Source organism: Myotis nattereri (assembly GCF_964212035.1).
Source record: "Myotis nattereri genome assembly, chromosome: 11".
NCBI lineage: Eukaryota > Metazoa > Chordata > Mammalia > Chiroptera > Vespertilionidae > Myotis > Myotis nattereri.
Window position 1 is genome coordinate 55941667 of NC_138086.1, and position 17433 is coordinate 55959099.

General features: G+C 42.1%; 1 protein-coding gene across 2 annotated transcripts in view; it reads right to left on the reverse strand.

The window, feature by feature from the left end:
• The window catches only part of SNX13 (sorting nexin 13), a 102172-nt gene extending 89845 nt beyond the window's left edge, over positions 1–12327 (reverse strand). Inside the window, exon 1 of one of the 2 annotated variants that reach the window (XR_013996567.1) lies at positions 11528–11749. Coding sequence is in view for 1 of the 2 variants with exons in the window: in XM_081101884.1 (XP_080958010.1) it covers positions 11528–12124 (597 nt within the window). In the remaining variant the exon portion in view is untranslated. Of the gene's footprint in view, positions 1–11527 lie in introns of both variants that reach the window. The other variant, XM_081101884.1, reaches the window with a different exon arrangement.
• Positions 12328–17433: the final 5106 nt, after the last annotated feature.

The following is a 17433-nucleotide window of genomic DNA, read 5'->3' on the forward strand; positions in this document are numbered from 1 at the left end:
TGGACAATCCCTGGCACGCGTGCCAAACATGGCACACTAGTAACTTTTGCTGGCACACGAAACCCTCTCTTATAATCTTCCATTTACAATTTTTTTCTTAATATTGACTTCTTTATTTTTCAGATAAATTCAGTGTAGGTGCATCTTAGATAAACAAATAATTTTACATAATAAGTTATCTTAAAGACCATAGGCATGGATTGACGAGAGAGGGGAAGAGCAATTTCTATGCCTCTGTCTTAACTCTTCCTGCCTTCCTAGATCCGACCAGTGTTTTGGTTTCATCCACATACGCTTGTGAATCTTTGTTCTCAGTGATGAAGTTTGTTAAGTCTCGTAACAGGAGTAGCCTGACGGACGAAAGTAGTAGCTCGTGCATCTCTCTGAAGGTCACGAAATATAAACCTGATGTAAAATCTCTGTCATCAGTGATGCAGCAGCAAAAGTCCCACTGATGCCCTGACCCGTTTGGCTCAGTGGATAAAGGGGTGGCCTGCAGACCGAGGGGTCCCGGGTTCGATTCCGGTCAAGGACATGTACCTCGGTTGCGGGCACATCCCCAGTGGGGGGTATGCAGGAGGCAGCTGATTGACATTTCTCTCTCATCGATGTTTCTAGCTCTCTCTCTCTCTCTCTCCCTTCCTCTCTGTAAAAAAATCAATAAAATATATTAAAAAAAAAAAGTCCCACTGATAATATCAAATGGAGTCATAAAGTTTTCTGTCGCACTATCAGTGTACATGTATACATTAAAAAATAAATGTATTTTTCATCGTCATATACTGTGCTTTTGTCGCTCGAATGAATTTTATTATTTCTTCAAGGTTCTTCACATATGTACACCTTAAGAGATATCAAGTAGGCGTAACATGTTCTCAAAAAATTAGGGTTGGCATGCAGAAGAATTTTGAGTCAGAGATTCTGTTGGTTTTGGCACGCACTCACAAAAAGGTTGCCCACCCCTGCACTAGATTCTTCTACTTTCTCCTTACTTTACCCACTTCTACTAGTATATTCACTTCCCTAATGAGACTGGACTCCATGGTTCATCACTGCCAATATCCTCATTTATCACATTATATTGTAATTGCCTGTTTATTTTCCTGCATATACTATATGCCTTAAGTCACATGAGGACATAAATTGTATATGCTTTGTTCAATGGTGTATTCTTAGTACCAAATATAACATATGACACATACAGTAAGTATTATTGAATACACAGATCTTTGGAATCATCATCTAAATCATCGGTTCTCAACCTGTGGGTTGCCAACCTGGGGGTTGAACGACCCTTTCACAGGGGTCACCTAAGACCACCGGAAAACACATATATAATTACATGTTGTTTTTGTAATAAATCACTATGCTTTAATTATGTTCAATTTGTAACAATGAAAATACATCCTGCATATCAGATATTTACATTATGATTCATAACAGTAGCAAAATTACAGTTATGAAGTAGCAACGAAAGTAATTTTATGTTTGGGGGTCACCACAACATGAGGAACTGTATTAAAGGGTCGCAGCAATAGGAAGGTTGAGAACCACTGATCTAAATCAATGTTATGTAAATCAAGATTTTTTTCCCAGTGATAATCTTCACCAGTTTATCTTCCTTTTTGATCATTAATTAATTGGCATCTTAACACTCAAATTCCACATGCCCTTGGTCTGTGTCAAATCAACTCATTGGGCAACTACTATTCACAGGACAGAGACGGGGAGAAGAGTATGAAATATAAGAATAAATAAAAACTATTGTAAAAGTTAAGTAAACAATTGAGAAACTTATCAAAGTAGGAAAAGATAATTCATATCACTATTTTTAAGAGTAATTTTTTTAAATTGAATGAAAATTCTCTCATATGTGTTTAAAAAAGAATGGTATGGAAGTACCCAGACTGTTTTTAAAATGTAGAAAGCAAATCATACTTTTACTTTTCACTAAATACACTTCTGCACTGATTTGCTTTCCAAGAAGCTTGTAATATTTTTAAGAAAAACTATTAAAAATACTTTATTTTTATGTATTTATTTTTAAATATATTTTTATTGATTTCAGAGAGGAAGGGAGAGGGAGAAATAGATAGAAACATCAACGAAGAGAGAAAATTATAGATAATCTGCTTCCTGCACGCCCCACACTGGGGTCAAGCCCACAATCCAGGCATGTGCCCTGACCAGGAATCGAACCATGACCTCCTGGTTGACACTCAACCAGTGAGCCACACCAGCTCGACTATTTTTTTTTTAAGATATATTTTTATTGATTTCAGAGAGAGGGGAAGGGACAGGGAGAGAGAGATAGAAACATGGATGAGAGAAAACATCCATAGGTTGCCTCCTGCATGTCCACCCTCCCTATTGGGGATCTAGCCTATAACCCTGGCAGGTACCCTGACCAGTTACAAACCTGGGTTGCTAGCTCAATCCCCAGTAGGGGACGTGCAGGAGCAGCCAATCAATGATTCTCTCTCATCACTGATGTTTCTCTCTCTCTCTCCTAGGTACAGGTCATCAGCGTGGAAAGCCCCAGGTGCCTAGCAATGGATAATCAATTATAGAGTGGGACCTTGTCTCCTGGGTGACTTTTACTCCCCTAGCATATCCCTGGTCCTGAGGTTTGGACCCCCTGATCTTTCCTCCCTAGAGATAACATCTAAGCCTCGGTTGTATTTCAGCTCCACGCCCAGATAAGCAACAATACCAGCCATGGCCGACATCAGGACCAGCTCCATTGAATAATGTCCCCTCTGCCCTGGTGCCTGCCAATCAATCAGACCACAACCCTGAATGGACACACCTGGAAAACTGCTGAATATTCTATTGGGACCTTCCCCTGGCACCTCCCCTAAAATTTCTGCTCTTAAAATCCTTAGGATGGAGGACCCAGTGCATTCTTTCTCTCTCCCTGGAATATTGCTTTTCCCTTTCTTTTCCCTCCCCTTCCCCCCTAGGCACATTACCATTAGCTTCCTCACTCCCAAGCTCCAAGGGCCCTTCCTTTACCTCTAGCCTATCCTAGGAATTACTTTTTCTACTTCTATAATTCACCAAATAAATGTTCTCTTACAGTTTGGGTCTGGACTTTGAATTCTTTCCTAGCCAGAACCCAAATACCTAGGTTGCTGAACCCAGGTTTGGTCTGACCCCTTACCAGTCAGACAACGGGTGCCATTCCCACCACCTACAACACTCTTACTCTGCTAACTTTTACGAGGACTAGAATATTCCAACAGTTTAAGTGTTGAGCACTTAGGTACTATTAGCCAAGAAAAAGCATCAGATGTTAGTAAGTAAAATAACACTGGATATAAAAATAGCTGATTTTATTAATAGTTGCAAACTGATTAAACACCCTGAGAAAAATTCTGAGAACAAAATGTCATCTCAAACTCAAGAAGAGAAATCAAGAACAAATTCTAAACTACAATATTATGATTTAAAGAAATACTGGAGAACAAATAAGACCTTAAAATCAGACCTTTATTTCCCAAAATTTATGTGATAACTAAAATGAGATGAAATTTTACTTCATACTTAACTCGTTCATTAAAATTGTACAACTTCAATCAGTTCTATAATTTCCAAGCCTGAAATTATGATAGTGAATCTAAAAGCCATTCTCCACACATGCATGCTGTCACACAACTCTAGCCTGAAAATAAGTGACAATACAAAGAATCACATACTCATGTGCCAAACCACAGCCAGGCTAAAAATAGTCCCAGGGTTCCAGGAGCAAAGGAATTCAGGATTAAATAGAGTAACATCCAAGTAGTCTTTCAACAATGCAGGGCTAAGGTCAAAAGCAAAGCAGCATTCACTTTAGGGATTTCACAGAGGCATCGGAATAAAAAGGTCCCTCAGGAAACTGGAGAAAGTGTAATAAGCCCACAACTGTGAATTACTCCACTTGATATATATGAGTCTCTGGAACTAATTTAAAGATCATTAGAACAATTTAATTTTCACAGTTGAACAGAGAAATTACTACTGAACTTTTCCAGCTCACATTATTTTTAAATATGCAATGGGATTATGGATGTCGGTGAAATGACCTAATAATGCCACATTGAAAGGCGTTTTAGTGGAGAGATTGTGGTAGCAGCTGCACTCCTTAAAAATGTGCCTCCAAATTTTCCAACTTGTTGAAATCCAGGACCAAATTTTTACTTATACTTGCAACTTTCAAAATAGCATTAAAGGTTACAAACTGTTGCCCTGGCTCAATGGATGGAGCGTCAGCCTGCGGACTGAAGGGTCCTGGGTTCGATTCCAGTCAAGGGCACATGCCCAGGTTGAGGGCTCGATCTCCAGTGGGGGACGTGCAGGAGGCAGCCACTCGATGATTCTCTCTCATCAGTGATATTTCTCTCTCTCCCTCTCCCTTTCTCTCTGAAATCAATAAAAATATATTTTTTTTAAAAAAGGTTACAAACTGTGAAACATTCAACAAAGTGCCACAAAAATAAGCAATATTACTATAAACAAAGCTTTCCGTTTATCTAGTTTAGGAATACATTTTTAAGTGGTACACATGAAATCATAATAAAATTTAAACAGTACAAGATACAAGACAAAATCCAAGTTGTTCTTGCATTTATAATTGGTTACATAATAACATCAATCTAATCAGATTTTTTCCTATAGAAAAATTGAGAGACTTCCATTTTAACTAAAAGTTTGATATTCAACTTTTCTTTTCTGTCAATTTGTTTTTGTGTTTTGTGATCCCAAACACATTATTAAACCACAGTGCACTACTAAAAAATGTCTAATGGACACTGATAATAAATAATCCCTGAAGGGTAATTAATGTGATAGTTTAAATTTACCACAGACAATGTTTGTCTTGGTAATTTTTCACTTTTACCTTAATTTTACTACAGAAAATACTCAATGTTCATTCTACAGATACTGAGTGAGGACTACTAAGCATGCAACTCTGTTCCAGGCACTGGAAATACAACTTGTAAGCCCAATCTTCAGGAGTTAACATTCAAGTTGGGAAGAAGTGAAAAATAAGCAAATAAATGAAAGGTGGGTCAGGACCAAGTATTACTTTCACCAGAAAAAATGGAATTCAGCTGCTTTTTTTCAGTAAAATTTGGTAGACCTCTTAAGATTTAAAAATCTTTTTAGGAAAAAAAATGATAAATTCACAGATTTTCTTCTCTGTTCTCACTTTTTCTTTCATGCCACACTGTGAATTAGCTTGGGGCAAATACAGACAGCAGAGGTGGGCTGACTCCAGTTTTAATAAGAAGCTCATCTCAAAGTGGCCATCTCATCCAAACTGGTAGCTTTACCTGTAGTTATATAACTAATACAAGTAATTACCTTTTAATTACATTCTCCAACCTTTTCTTCCTCTTCATTTTTCACCTTTTAATTATGCTATTTGTTTTACTCTGAGAAAAGACCTCAACTCTTTAGTAGAATGATGGCCAAACTGGCACAATTTACCTGAGGACAGGTTTTAGGTCTGACTCACCACTTCAGCAGCAGAACTTAGCATGTGCCTACCACACAGTAGGTGTGTTTGTGTTTGGTGAACAAATTAATGCACACAAATTAATGTCCAGTACAAGTCATAACCAAAGCCTTATAAAAATTATCCTGAACAACAGCTTCTCCTTTTAAGAATGGTACCGGGATTTTTAGGATTACCAGGACTGGTTAAAAATAAATGATTTCCTACAAATATTTCTCAATATATACACACAAATCATTGCTAACATTCAAATAAGTAACCTTCTACAAAATATTTTTTGGAATTTCCCTTTCAGAAATTCTTTGGCATCAGTTTACCAACCACACAATACACTACCCTCATTATTAGTTTGCAGGGCATGCTCTCAGTCTATTTTTTCCCCCCATTTCTTTTTGAAGTCTATTCCCTGCCTCCTGAGGTAGGCAGTTAGACAGACATGAGCAGAGCAAGGACCAATGGGCTAGGTACCGAAAGTCACTAGGGTGGAAAGCGCCAGGTGCCCAGTAAGGACTATCAATTGTAGGTGGGACCTCACCCCCAGGTGACTTTTCCTCCCCTAGCATATCATTGGACTTGTGGTTTGGATCCTCTGACCTTCCTTCGCTAGAGATAATATCTAGGCCTTTAGGCCTCCGTTGTATTTCAGGTCCAGGCCCAGATAAGCAACAAAACCAGCCAAGGCTGACCTCAGGACCCCGGTGCCAGCCAATCAATGAGTGGAGACCACAACCCTGGAAGGACACACCTGGAAAACTGCTGAATATTCTATTAGGATCTTCTCCTGGGACCTCCCCTAAAATCTCCACCTTTCAAACCGTTAGGACAAGGACCCAGTGTACTCTCCTTCCCTGGAATACACCAGTGCCTTTTTCTTTCCCTCTCCCTTTCCCCTTATCATTCCCCCACCCGCTTCCTGACCCAGACAGGTTACCATTAGGTTCCTCACTCCCAAGCTCCAAGGGCCCATACTTTACCTCTATAACTTGATTCCTAAGCTCATTTATTTTAGGAATTACTTCTATTGCCATTCCTGAGGCCTACAACACCTCCCCTGTAATTACACCAATGGTCAAGGTACACCGTTTTCCTGGGATCCATCCACAACTGAGAAGCTAGCAAGCCATAAAGCTAGACAGAACCTAGGACTTGAATTCACATTAGTACAAGACATATAGAGAAAAACCTGATGTACTAACCACTGATATTTGTATAATGACTGACAGTTTACAAAGAATTATATACCCTAATTCATTTTATTTGATCTTCACAACAATGAGAGTACAGCTTAGAAAGGTGTTATTATTATTCCAATTTTACACAGAAGGAAACTAAGGCTCAAAGTTCAAACAACTTCCCCAATGTCACATCATAAATAAGTGAAGTTGGGACTCATCCTTATAATGTTTAACATATAGATCATTTGTGTGTTACCTTCCTACTGTGGTAGGCAGCATATGTTGATAGATATAAGTATGCATTACTATGAATCCAGTTTATTTACTCAATTTCAACCACTTTTTAAAGAATGGTATGTTAAGAGCTGTCCACTTGCTTTAATTAAGCGTTCCCTCTCCTCACAACATTTTCTAGCTCTTAACATCCTTTGAATGCCAATGGACCTAAGGTGTTTTCCTTGTTGGGGGTGTGTGCAAGTGTGTGTGTGTGTGTAAGAGAGAGAGAGAGAGAGAGAGAGAGAGAGAGAGAGAGAGAGAGAGAGAGAGAGAGAGACAGAGACACTGTGTCCAAGTCCAGAGCCCCTTCCTTGATGAACAACTCTTCAAAACTCGGGATTTCCTAAAATAAAATACAAGAAATTCTGTAACTCTCCATGTTAGTCAGAGTTTGCCAAAACCAGTAAGTTAAACAACTTGTGCAACATAATGCAAATTCTATCACCATCTTTGAAAGTAAATCACCTATCAAAAGCTCTGCGCTTCTCCAGACAAGAAATCTATTTAACTTCTTTCAGGCAAATATATTCCAAATTTATTTGAACCACAAAATGTTACCCCCTTAACAACTATTAAACTGGTACTTCTATAAGAGCTGCAGTTTAATCCTCCTACAAGGGCTTGCCTGTGGTTTCCTGTCTTTGGACACATAAGAAAAATAAAATAAATAAAAGTGCTGCCGTTTATACCTTTTCCCATCTGTATCATGTTTGTTAACCACAAAATCAAGAATTAGTGCTAATATATAAAAATCACTAAATCTGATAGAAGTAGCACAAACATAAACCATTTTTATTTAACATTAACTAAATGCCCCACGTTTGCACACAACCCAAACCATTAAGTTTAAATAACTACAATTTTTATTCACTATTTTTAAAAGCACAAGGCAAGTGTCAATAGGCTGGTAATTGGTTTTTATGCAAAAACAACCTCCAGAGCATTAGTACAAATTTAGCATGTTTTCCTACATCTTCTATACCTTCATTCTCTGTGATAATAAATGCTCAGAATAACCCTCATAGCTTTTGAAACATTAAAAAAATAGTTTAAAGTGTGTTTAACAAAAATTCACTGATAAATATTTTATTATATTCAACGTTGTGAAAATTAGGATGAAACAAATTATCAGGTAAATATCCCATAGCTAACTAATTCTGATATGTGGAAGTTAACTCTTACTTTAAAAATGGGGATGAGGGTTTAGAAGGTGAGTGGGGATTAAACAAATAACTTTCAAGTATACTGTGACAAACTTTTTGTCAAATGTCATAAGAGTACCATTAAGAGTAAGAAGTCCTAACGGGGCAAAGACAGTAGGGTAGGAAATTTTAACAGACATTAAAAAAAAAAAAAAGGTGGGGGGGGCAGCAAGATGACCTTTTGGAGCTGTATTTTCAATTCACACTAATCTTCGTATTTTTTTATAATATATTTTATTGATTTTTTACAGAGAGGAAGGGAGAGGGATAGTTAGAAACATCGATGAGTGAGAAACATCGATTAGCTGCCTCCTGCACCCCCACTACTGGGGATGTGCCCGCAGCCAAGGTACATGCCCTTGACAGGAATGGAACCTGGGACCCGTCAGTCAGCAGGCCAACGTTCTATCCACTGAGCCAAACCCATTAGGGCTAATCTATCATATTTTCAAGTTTCAAAGTTCATTGTACATATTTGCTCAATTGACTAATTTTCTCTTTTAACTTAATAGCCCTTAGTTAATCACTTGCATGGTTTCTCATTTCTGAAAAGGTTTCAGAGATCAATTTTGACAAAAAGCAAAACTGAAGTTTCATATAAATGTTTATCACTATGTTATTATTTGTCTACATACTTGGAATCCCCACCTTGGTTAAAAAGAAAAACAACTAAAAATAGTAAACTGCTGCTTATCAGCCACGAAAATTTAATGATGCATTCCATACTGAGCACAAAAACACCACACAATCTGGAATAAGAAGAGTACTTAGGTGTGACTGCTGGCTCCACCACTTGCTACAAGCAAGCCACTTTAAACTCTCAATCTTGGTCTTCTAATCAGGCTAATGGAGATAATATCACCTACTTTGATGTCAAAATGTAAAAGAACCAAGCAGATGGTACAATCTGAGCACAGTATATGCTTGTTGAACATAAGAATCTTTCAAAAAATAGTTTTTAATTATACATTTTAATATCTAACATAAATTAAATCACACCTCCTAAAATTTGCTTATCTAAAGATAGCAGTAAAAAGGAGTCCCACAGTACTAATTTTTTAGTAACTAACAAGGAGTAAAGTTTTTATATCTGAAATATTTCAAAGTAGGACTATTTCTGAGCCTTGTTCAAACAAACAAAAAAAGCTAGAAGTAAAGCAAAAAGTTTTTCTCAAGTAATGATAACTTTCCAGTTTATCTACCAACCATATTCAGACAAGGAAGGAGCCTATTTTAAAACCTATCAAAAGAGCTGAAAACTACTCATTGAGAGACATCAGAGTTCCGTACTGTCAGGTAATGGGATTCTAGTTTCACCTTGGCCACTAGTAATTGCTTGACCTTGGACAAGTGTCTGGACTTCAGTTTTATAATCTATAAAATGACTACTAACACCATAGAGAAGACCCAAGTACCATTTACTCTAGACCTCACTTTAGAGAGCCACTCCAGTGTAGTGGTCAGCAGACTTCGCACAGACTGCCAGTGCTGGAACCCTGGCACTGCCTCCTAGAAGTTATGCCCTGGACACACAAGGCACTATCGTGCATCTTACCACTATCACTGACTTACTGCTTAAAATATATCGCTGAAACAAAATTATTTTAAAATACAAAAGCTCAGAAAGTTCAATCTTTCCAAATCAAGACACTATTTTACTAGCAAACGCAATGAGTTCATGTGCTAACCTAAGCCAGCTTTAATCAAAAGGTTATCTCATAAAAGATCGTACATTAGAGACAACAGTGAAAACTTACAAGGCTAATTATGCCCACCAAAATATCACACTGAAGGTAAAAACAGAACTTCTGCTACTTCTAAGGTGTTTTTTCTAACCTGATACTGCTAATGACAACGGAAGCTTATGCTATACCAGTGTTCGGGAATGAAATAAACAGACTCCGGGAATGAAAAATCTGTGGAATTTAGAAATACAGAGTGAACTAGAAACTACTAGAAATAAGTAGCTCACGAGTTAAAATCAACCAGCAAGTATTTCATAAACAAATCATATGCCAGGGTCTGTGCATAGATTAGGTACCAATAACCACCAACGTAGGAAGTTCCTCCGAGTCAGCCAAGTTGGAAAGGCAAGTTAAGTCCTTTACTGTCCAGTTCTCACACGCCTCTACCAATATTTTTATTTTCCTTTTGGGGCGCAAATAAAAATCCTTCCTGTTGCCCATTTCAATCGTTTCCTGCCCTTAGTTCGGCCCCCAAAGAGCCCAAACTAGTCCCCTTGGGCTGACCCCGGCATCCTCACAACTGAGACGCTTTGAAGGTATTTCCTTACCAGTGGTTCTCAACCTTCTGGCCCTTTAAACACAGTTCCTCAGGTTGTGACCCAACCATAAAATTATTTTCGTTGCTACTTCCTAACTGCAATGTTGCTGCTATGAATCGTCATGTAAATACCTGACTACGCAGGATGGTCTTAGGTGACCCCTGTGAAAGGGTCGTTCGACCGCCGCAAAACCCCCCAAGCTCGGGAATTCCTCTCCCGCGACGCCCACACCAGCACGCGCCCTGCACACAGCCGTGTCCACTGTCCAGGACCTGGTCACGCCAACGGCGTCCTGAACGTACTGCTGCTGGTTAAAGGCAAACTCGACTTCTCCAAAAAGTCTTTCTACCACGGACACTGGGCGCCAGGAGGGGAAGCTGGCTGGCTGGCGAGGGCTGCCCGTTTCCCGTCCGGGTCCGAGGAAAGGGTTCCCGAGGGCGAGAGAGCCACCCAGAGGGTGGAGGTGCGGCAGAACTTTCTCGTTCCCACGGTCCGAGCGAGCGAGCGGCGCCCGGGGGCGGGGGCGGGGGGACCCAGCTCCCTCGCGCCGGAGGACGGAGCAGCCCAGGGTGCGGGGGACACGAACCCGCCGGGCCGAGGGACCAGCCCAGGATGCTGACCGCGCACGGAGGGAGGTGGAGGGCCGCGGAGGAGGCCGAGGCCGAGGCCGGGGAGGGCAGGGGAGGGGAGGGGAGGGGAAGGGAGACCTCGGGCCAACCGGGGGCAGCGGGGACCGGCGGCCGCGCAGACACCCACGATGCCACCGAGCAGCGTGAAAGGGAAACCACGAAGGAAGCGGCCAGTGGGGAGGCAGCGGCCGCCGGAGGGACACCGGAGCCGGGGGCCGGGCAAGTGGCAACGGCGACAGGAGCGCGCGGGCGGCGGGAGGCGGCGGGGCTCTGTTGAGTCAGCACGGCTCCCATCGGGGGGCACTTGTAGGATCCCCGCGGCTCCTCCGGCCCCGCGGCCCGCGGCCGAGGGTCGGCCGGCCGGCCGGCCGGCGCGGGCAAGGCTGTCCTCCGGACGGACGGCCCCGGCCCCTTCCCCATTGCACAGGTAAACACCGGCCGCCGCCGCCGCCGCTTACCTCCGTTAACATCATTACACCCCGGGGGAGTGAGCTCCTCCCTAGCCTCGCCGCATGGCAGCAGCCGTAGCAGCAGCGGAAACTGCCCGAGCCGCCGCCGACGGCGGCAACAGCCCCTTCAGTCCTTTCCCGGGCGGCGGCTTTACTCGGCTTCGCTGGCTTCCCCCCGGCCCGGCTGCTCGCGACGGACGCGCCGCCATCTTGGAAGAGCGACGTCCGCGTCTCCCCGCGACGTGCTCTCCCATTGGCGGGAGCGGGCGCCGCCGGCGTCTCGTGACTGTCTCCATAGCGCCGGCGCGGGGGGGAGCGGCGACGGGCGTCCGGAGGCCCGCGGGGCGGCGGCGGGGGCCCCGGAGCTGGGCGCTCGGGCCGACTCGGGGCCGCGGGGAGCGGAGAGAGGGCCCCGCGCCAGGCTAGCCCGGGAGCCGGCGCGCAGGCCTGCGGGAGCCGCTCGTCCTCCGCCGCTCGCCGGGGTCGGCCGGCCCTGGGGTGGAGCGAGCCCGGCAGAGGCCGAGCCCTGGTCGGCCGGCGCTGCGGAGCCCGCGAGTCTCGGGGACCGGGCGGCAGGTGTCCTGTCGAAAAGCTTCCCCTGCGCATTGCCCTGGGCGGCGACCGAGGAGCGCGCGGGAGGTTCGGCTCCCTCCACGGCCCGTGACCCGAAACTTCTCCCGGCTCCGCCAAGCTCTCCTGAACTTGGACAGAAACTTTCCCGTGTCCTCCCCAGCCCTCGGCGAGCGCGCTGCTGGGGTGCGCGGCAGGTCGTGGAAGTGATACGGGCGTATCATCTTCACCCGGATCCCCACGGTCGCCGATCAGGGGATTGGCCAGCACCTGCCCGACCGTGGGGGCTTGCAGACTTCTGGAAAAAAAGTTAAAGACGCTGTTGTTGCCTACCAGCAGTCTCTACAGCCTCGCCGGCTTCCGCACCGGATGCTTTTGAGTTACCAGGGCGAGCCGATTTCAGCAGGTGTCATCGTGAGCTTTCCCACCTGCTGCGGGGCTGGACTCTGGAGCGCTGTGTGCCCAGGAGCCCCTCCATCTGGACCTGCCTCTGGCTGCGATGTGCGTGGTTGACCTGGACCTGCTGCCCGATCGTGTCACCCGATTGTGGAAACCGTTTTTCCCCAGGAACTGGGAAGTACATGTCCAGAGTTGGTCTGGAGAACCTTTCCAGGCCCTATTTGCAAGGGACGCACAGGGCATTTTGCAAAACTCAGGCCGGGTGGTTCCTTCCCCTGCGCCAGCGTCTCCCCACCTCAGTCCCCCTTCCTTGACACCAGTGCTACTGGGAAAGCGAGATTTACTTAACACACGGCTGTCATCGCTATGCTGTTGTGCCCTCACCAAGGAAACAAAATGGTTCTGTAGTGAGCCAGAAATTAAAGGAACGTCCTGATTTTACTTGATTCTACTAATTGAGGACAAGTAGGCTTTGTTGTTTTGCTCTACATCCGATCCATAAGTTCCATACTTCTGGGCCAGCAAAGAGGCTGGCCTCTGCAACACAGTAAAATGTGTGAGTGGTAAAATGTGACAGAGTAAAACCATGAGTAGGAAATTGGATTGGAAAATACTACCTGGATTAAGATATTAAGGGAAACCAAGAGACACTAGAGACAACAGGAACCTGGAAAAAGATACTCTTCCAACCTGTAAATAAAACAGAGCAGCAGGCGCATTAATATTTAAGTTCCTAGCTAGTGAATTAAAACTGTAATTTAGGTGTCTGACCCGATATTTAATTTTCTACATGTTTTTCCAATTCCACAAGCAAGGCATTTTCACTTATTTTAAGGGTGATCTAGACACCACTTGAGGTTTATATCAACCTGTAACATGACATGGATGTGCATTTAGAAGTGTGTCTGTGGACCTTAGATCAAGCCAAAATCATCAGCTCCCAGCTTTTTCCGCCAGAGTCCTTTCTGTGACCTAAAAAACATTCCTACCGAGTTCCTACAGTCACCTCTCTGACCTCATTTCTACTAAGCACTTTGTTCCAGCACCTTGCTCCTAGACTAGAACCACAGGGAATCCTCTTGCCCTGGGGTCTTTGCACTGACTATATTCTCTTTATCTGGAAAGATCTTGCCACTAGGTACCCTCATGACTAGCTCCCTCACTTCTGCCCCATCTTTGCTCAAATGTCACCCTTTTCAAGGAAGCCTACTCTGACCAACTCATTTAAAATGCTGCCCCTCCCCCAGCATACTCCCTTCAGTTTTTTTTTTTTCTTAGCACTTACATCTTCTAACATAAATACTGTTTTTCTTACTGTCCGTTTTCCTTCCATTGGAATGTTAAGTTCCATGAGGTCAGGATTTTTCTGTTTTGTTCAAAGATATTTCCTCAGCACCTTTCTACAATTCAAGAATAGTGCAATGGCATATAGTAGACAATAAATATTTATTAAATGAATGGGTAAATCACTTCCTAAAAGATCCCAAAAAGAAAAGACCTAATTAATATTGATTTTTTTTAAGTCCTAATGTTGAAAGGTTAATTTTTTAAAAAAATTTGTCATTGCATGTTTTTATCTTGCACTTATGGGGGAATTACTTTTATTGTCACTAAGAATGCTGGAGAAAAGTTTATGTCATTTGTTACCTATTCCTTTCCCTTCACCTTATCCACTGCATCTATTTTCAGTGGTGGTAATAGGAGTGGGAGATTATAAAGATAAAATATGTTAAAAACAAACCTATTTTAAGCACACATCAAAGATATTTGCTAGCAAGGGAAGCAACAAAGTGAATAAGGAATGTCATTTCAGAGTGTTATGGAAATTTAGGAGTTACATAGTTGGGAAAGAATGCTCACAGAAACAGCTTTTTTTTTAAAAAAAAAAAAGTAAGCACCTAATTTGGTACAGATTGCAGTTTTATTCTATGTGGTCTTAAAAACATCATATCAGTTATAGAGGAAACCTGAGACAGGCTGATCTGAGATGCTGGATTCTTTGGCTATCAATCAGAAATTTAAAACAAAACAAAACAATCCATCTTAAAGAAACACATGATAAGGATACATCTGTGTCTATCATTGCAAAAGGTTTGATTCGCCAACAGAGTGTCCAATCTGTCCAATTAACACAGGAAAGGATAACAAAAGAGGTCAAGGGCAGTGGACAGAGCATCGGCCTGTGGACTGAAGGGTCCCCAGTTCAATTCTGGTCAAGGGCACATACCTCAGCTGCAGGCTCAATTCTCAGCCCTGGCCAGGGCCTTGCAGGAGGCAACTAATTGAGTGTCTCTCTCACACTGATGTTTCTCTCTCTGTGTCTCTCCCCCCTTCCTCCACTTTCTGGAAATCAAAGGGAAAAATCCTCACTCGGGTGAGGATTAACAAAGAGGTCGGGGCAAAGATCAAGCGTCTGATGCTTTCAAATAGGTCACTGCCAGTGATTTCTGAACCTCCAAAGAACAATTTACAATGTCCAGTTTGCTAATTTTTTAGTTTTAAAGCAAAAGAATTCTACATAGTGTCACAAATTTGCTGTAACTCATTTTGAGAAACTGGAAAAGTGTAGAATCAACCTTCCAAGCAAATTGCATCTATCAAACAATTGTCACAGTTAATATTTTGATTTCTTAAGCCACATTATTAATCCAGTTTCTCATAATGCAGAGTCATTTACCGCCTCTACTGAACACTGAGCATAAATAGTAGGATGCATCCAATGACAAGGTCCAGTGTCAAAGCCAGTGAGGCAGTACTGAAGTAATGCATTGCCAACAGAGGAGACACTGTCTGAGAACAGACAACAGCAGGACATCCCGATTCTTTGTTACTGCTTTAGTAGGGCAACAGTAAGCAGAAATCTCAGGGCATTTATGTGTGATCTGATATCTAGCTTCAAATAGCCCAGCATGCACTTTTTTCTTGTATTTTTTGAGGAAATATTGAGGCAAGTTAAGCCTAAAAGACATAGATGAATAATATGAAGTTTTGCTAACAGCAGATGCAGCCATAATAATAATGTTCACAAGTGTCTTCAATAATAGCTCCACAACGATACCAAGATCTAAAGCAAAAGGACCATGTTATTTATATATATACATATACGTATGTAGAGGTCTGTAGTATATTTCAAAAGTATTACTAAATCACTGGCAACCTCAGTCAATAGTTTATAAAATATTATTACATCACAAAAATTAGAGCACTTTTCAAACATTCAATTCTCAATTATGAATATTATTTTTCAGTATCTATTATGCTCCAGGTGCTGTGGGAGGCATTTTACATATACTTAACAATTGAAAAAGACCATCACAGTAGATGTTACCCTCAGAGGCCATGAGAGGTTTAGTAACTTGCCCCAAGTTACCTATCAAGGATACATACTATCAACATGATTTATCACTCTTGATGTTGCCTTAGGCTAAGGCAAACTGTGGCTCGCGAGCCACATGCGGCTCTTTGGCCCCTTGAGTGTGGCTCTTCCTAAGCCTTAGGAGTACCCTAATTAATAACAATGTACCTACCTATATAGTTTAAGTTTAAAAAATTTAGCTCTCTAAAGGAAATTTCAATCATTGTACTGTTGATATTTGGCTCTGTTGACTAATGAGTTTGCTGACCACTGCTTAGACCACCTGGCTGAGGTAGTGTTTGCCAGGTTTCTCCACTGCAAACTTAACTCTTTTTTCTCCCTTTCCATACTATACTACTTGGAAGGAATTCACTTTGTGCAGCCCACACTTAACAATCAGGTATTTATGCTCCTCCTCCTTGAGGGTAATCTACATTAATTATTTGGAATTATTTTGCATAGGAAAATTTTCTTTTCCATTTCATGGATTCAATAATTTGTTTATATGAGTATGGACTTATAGATATTTTATACTAGAGGCCTGGTGCATGAAATTCGTGCACTCAGGGGGCTCCCTCAGCCTAGCCTGTGCCCTCTCACAGTCTGGGAGCCCTTGGGGGATGTCCAACTGCTGCAGAGGTGGGAGACGCTCCTGCCACTGCTGCTGTGCTTGCCAGCCGTGAGCCCGGCTCAGGGCTTCTGGCTGAGTGGCAATGACCACCAGGGGGCAACTCCTGCATTGAGTGCCTTCCCCCTGGTGGTCAGTACACATCATAGCAACTGGTCATTCTGCAGTTCAGTCTATTTACATATTAGCCTTTTATTATATAGGATTTTGGGTTAAATCCAGTACTATTTTATTTTGTTACTCAAATTGTCCCAGCTGTGGACATTGGGAGCTCTTTCAGTTGTCCTATATTTTTAAAATATCCATCTATGTGAGGTGCTTTTTTGTTTGTTTTGGTTTTTGAGCACTTCCTTACTTTCTGGTAATACATCATGCCCTAATCCTAGAATCAACCATTTCTCTAGGGCACTTTGGTTGTTTTATTGGAAAACCAGTGGCCCGGTGAATGGATTCATGCACATTGAAAGGAAATGAATTAGAAAAAATATTTTAATATTGCTATTTGCCACTTCTCTATAATAGAAGTGTCAGAGATGAAAGAAAATTAGTAAAATGAATATGAAAATAATATATAAATTTATTAATAAATAAACAATAACAACATGATATAACAACAAAGACATGATCAAAAACAACAAAAAATAATATAAAAACAACTGATAAAAACAATGACTGATAAATTGATTAAACTTATTCTGATATCTTCTTGTATATCACATTAAGAGTAAAAACACTTTCAGAGTGCTTGACTGATTTCCCTTGTGATGAAGTATTTACAACTTTAATTTTAACATCACACGCCCTTTGAACTTGAGAGAAAGCAACACATACTGACCATGTCTGAAAACAGGTTCAGGTAGGAATATTCCTACTCTGTCTAGAGTTTTTCTTGTGATTTATTAATAGTCATTGCAAATGCTGGCATCATGGGAAACTTTCTTGGAATTAATTTAAATGGGAGAC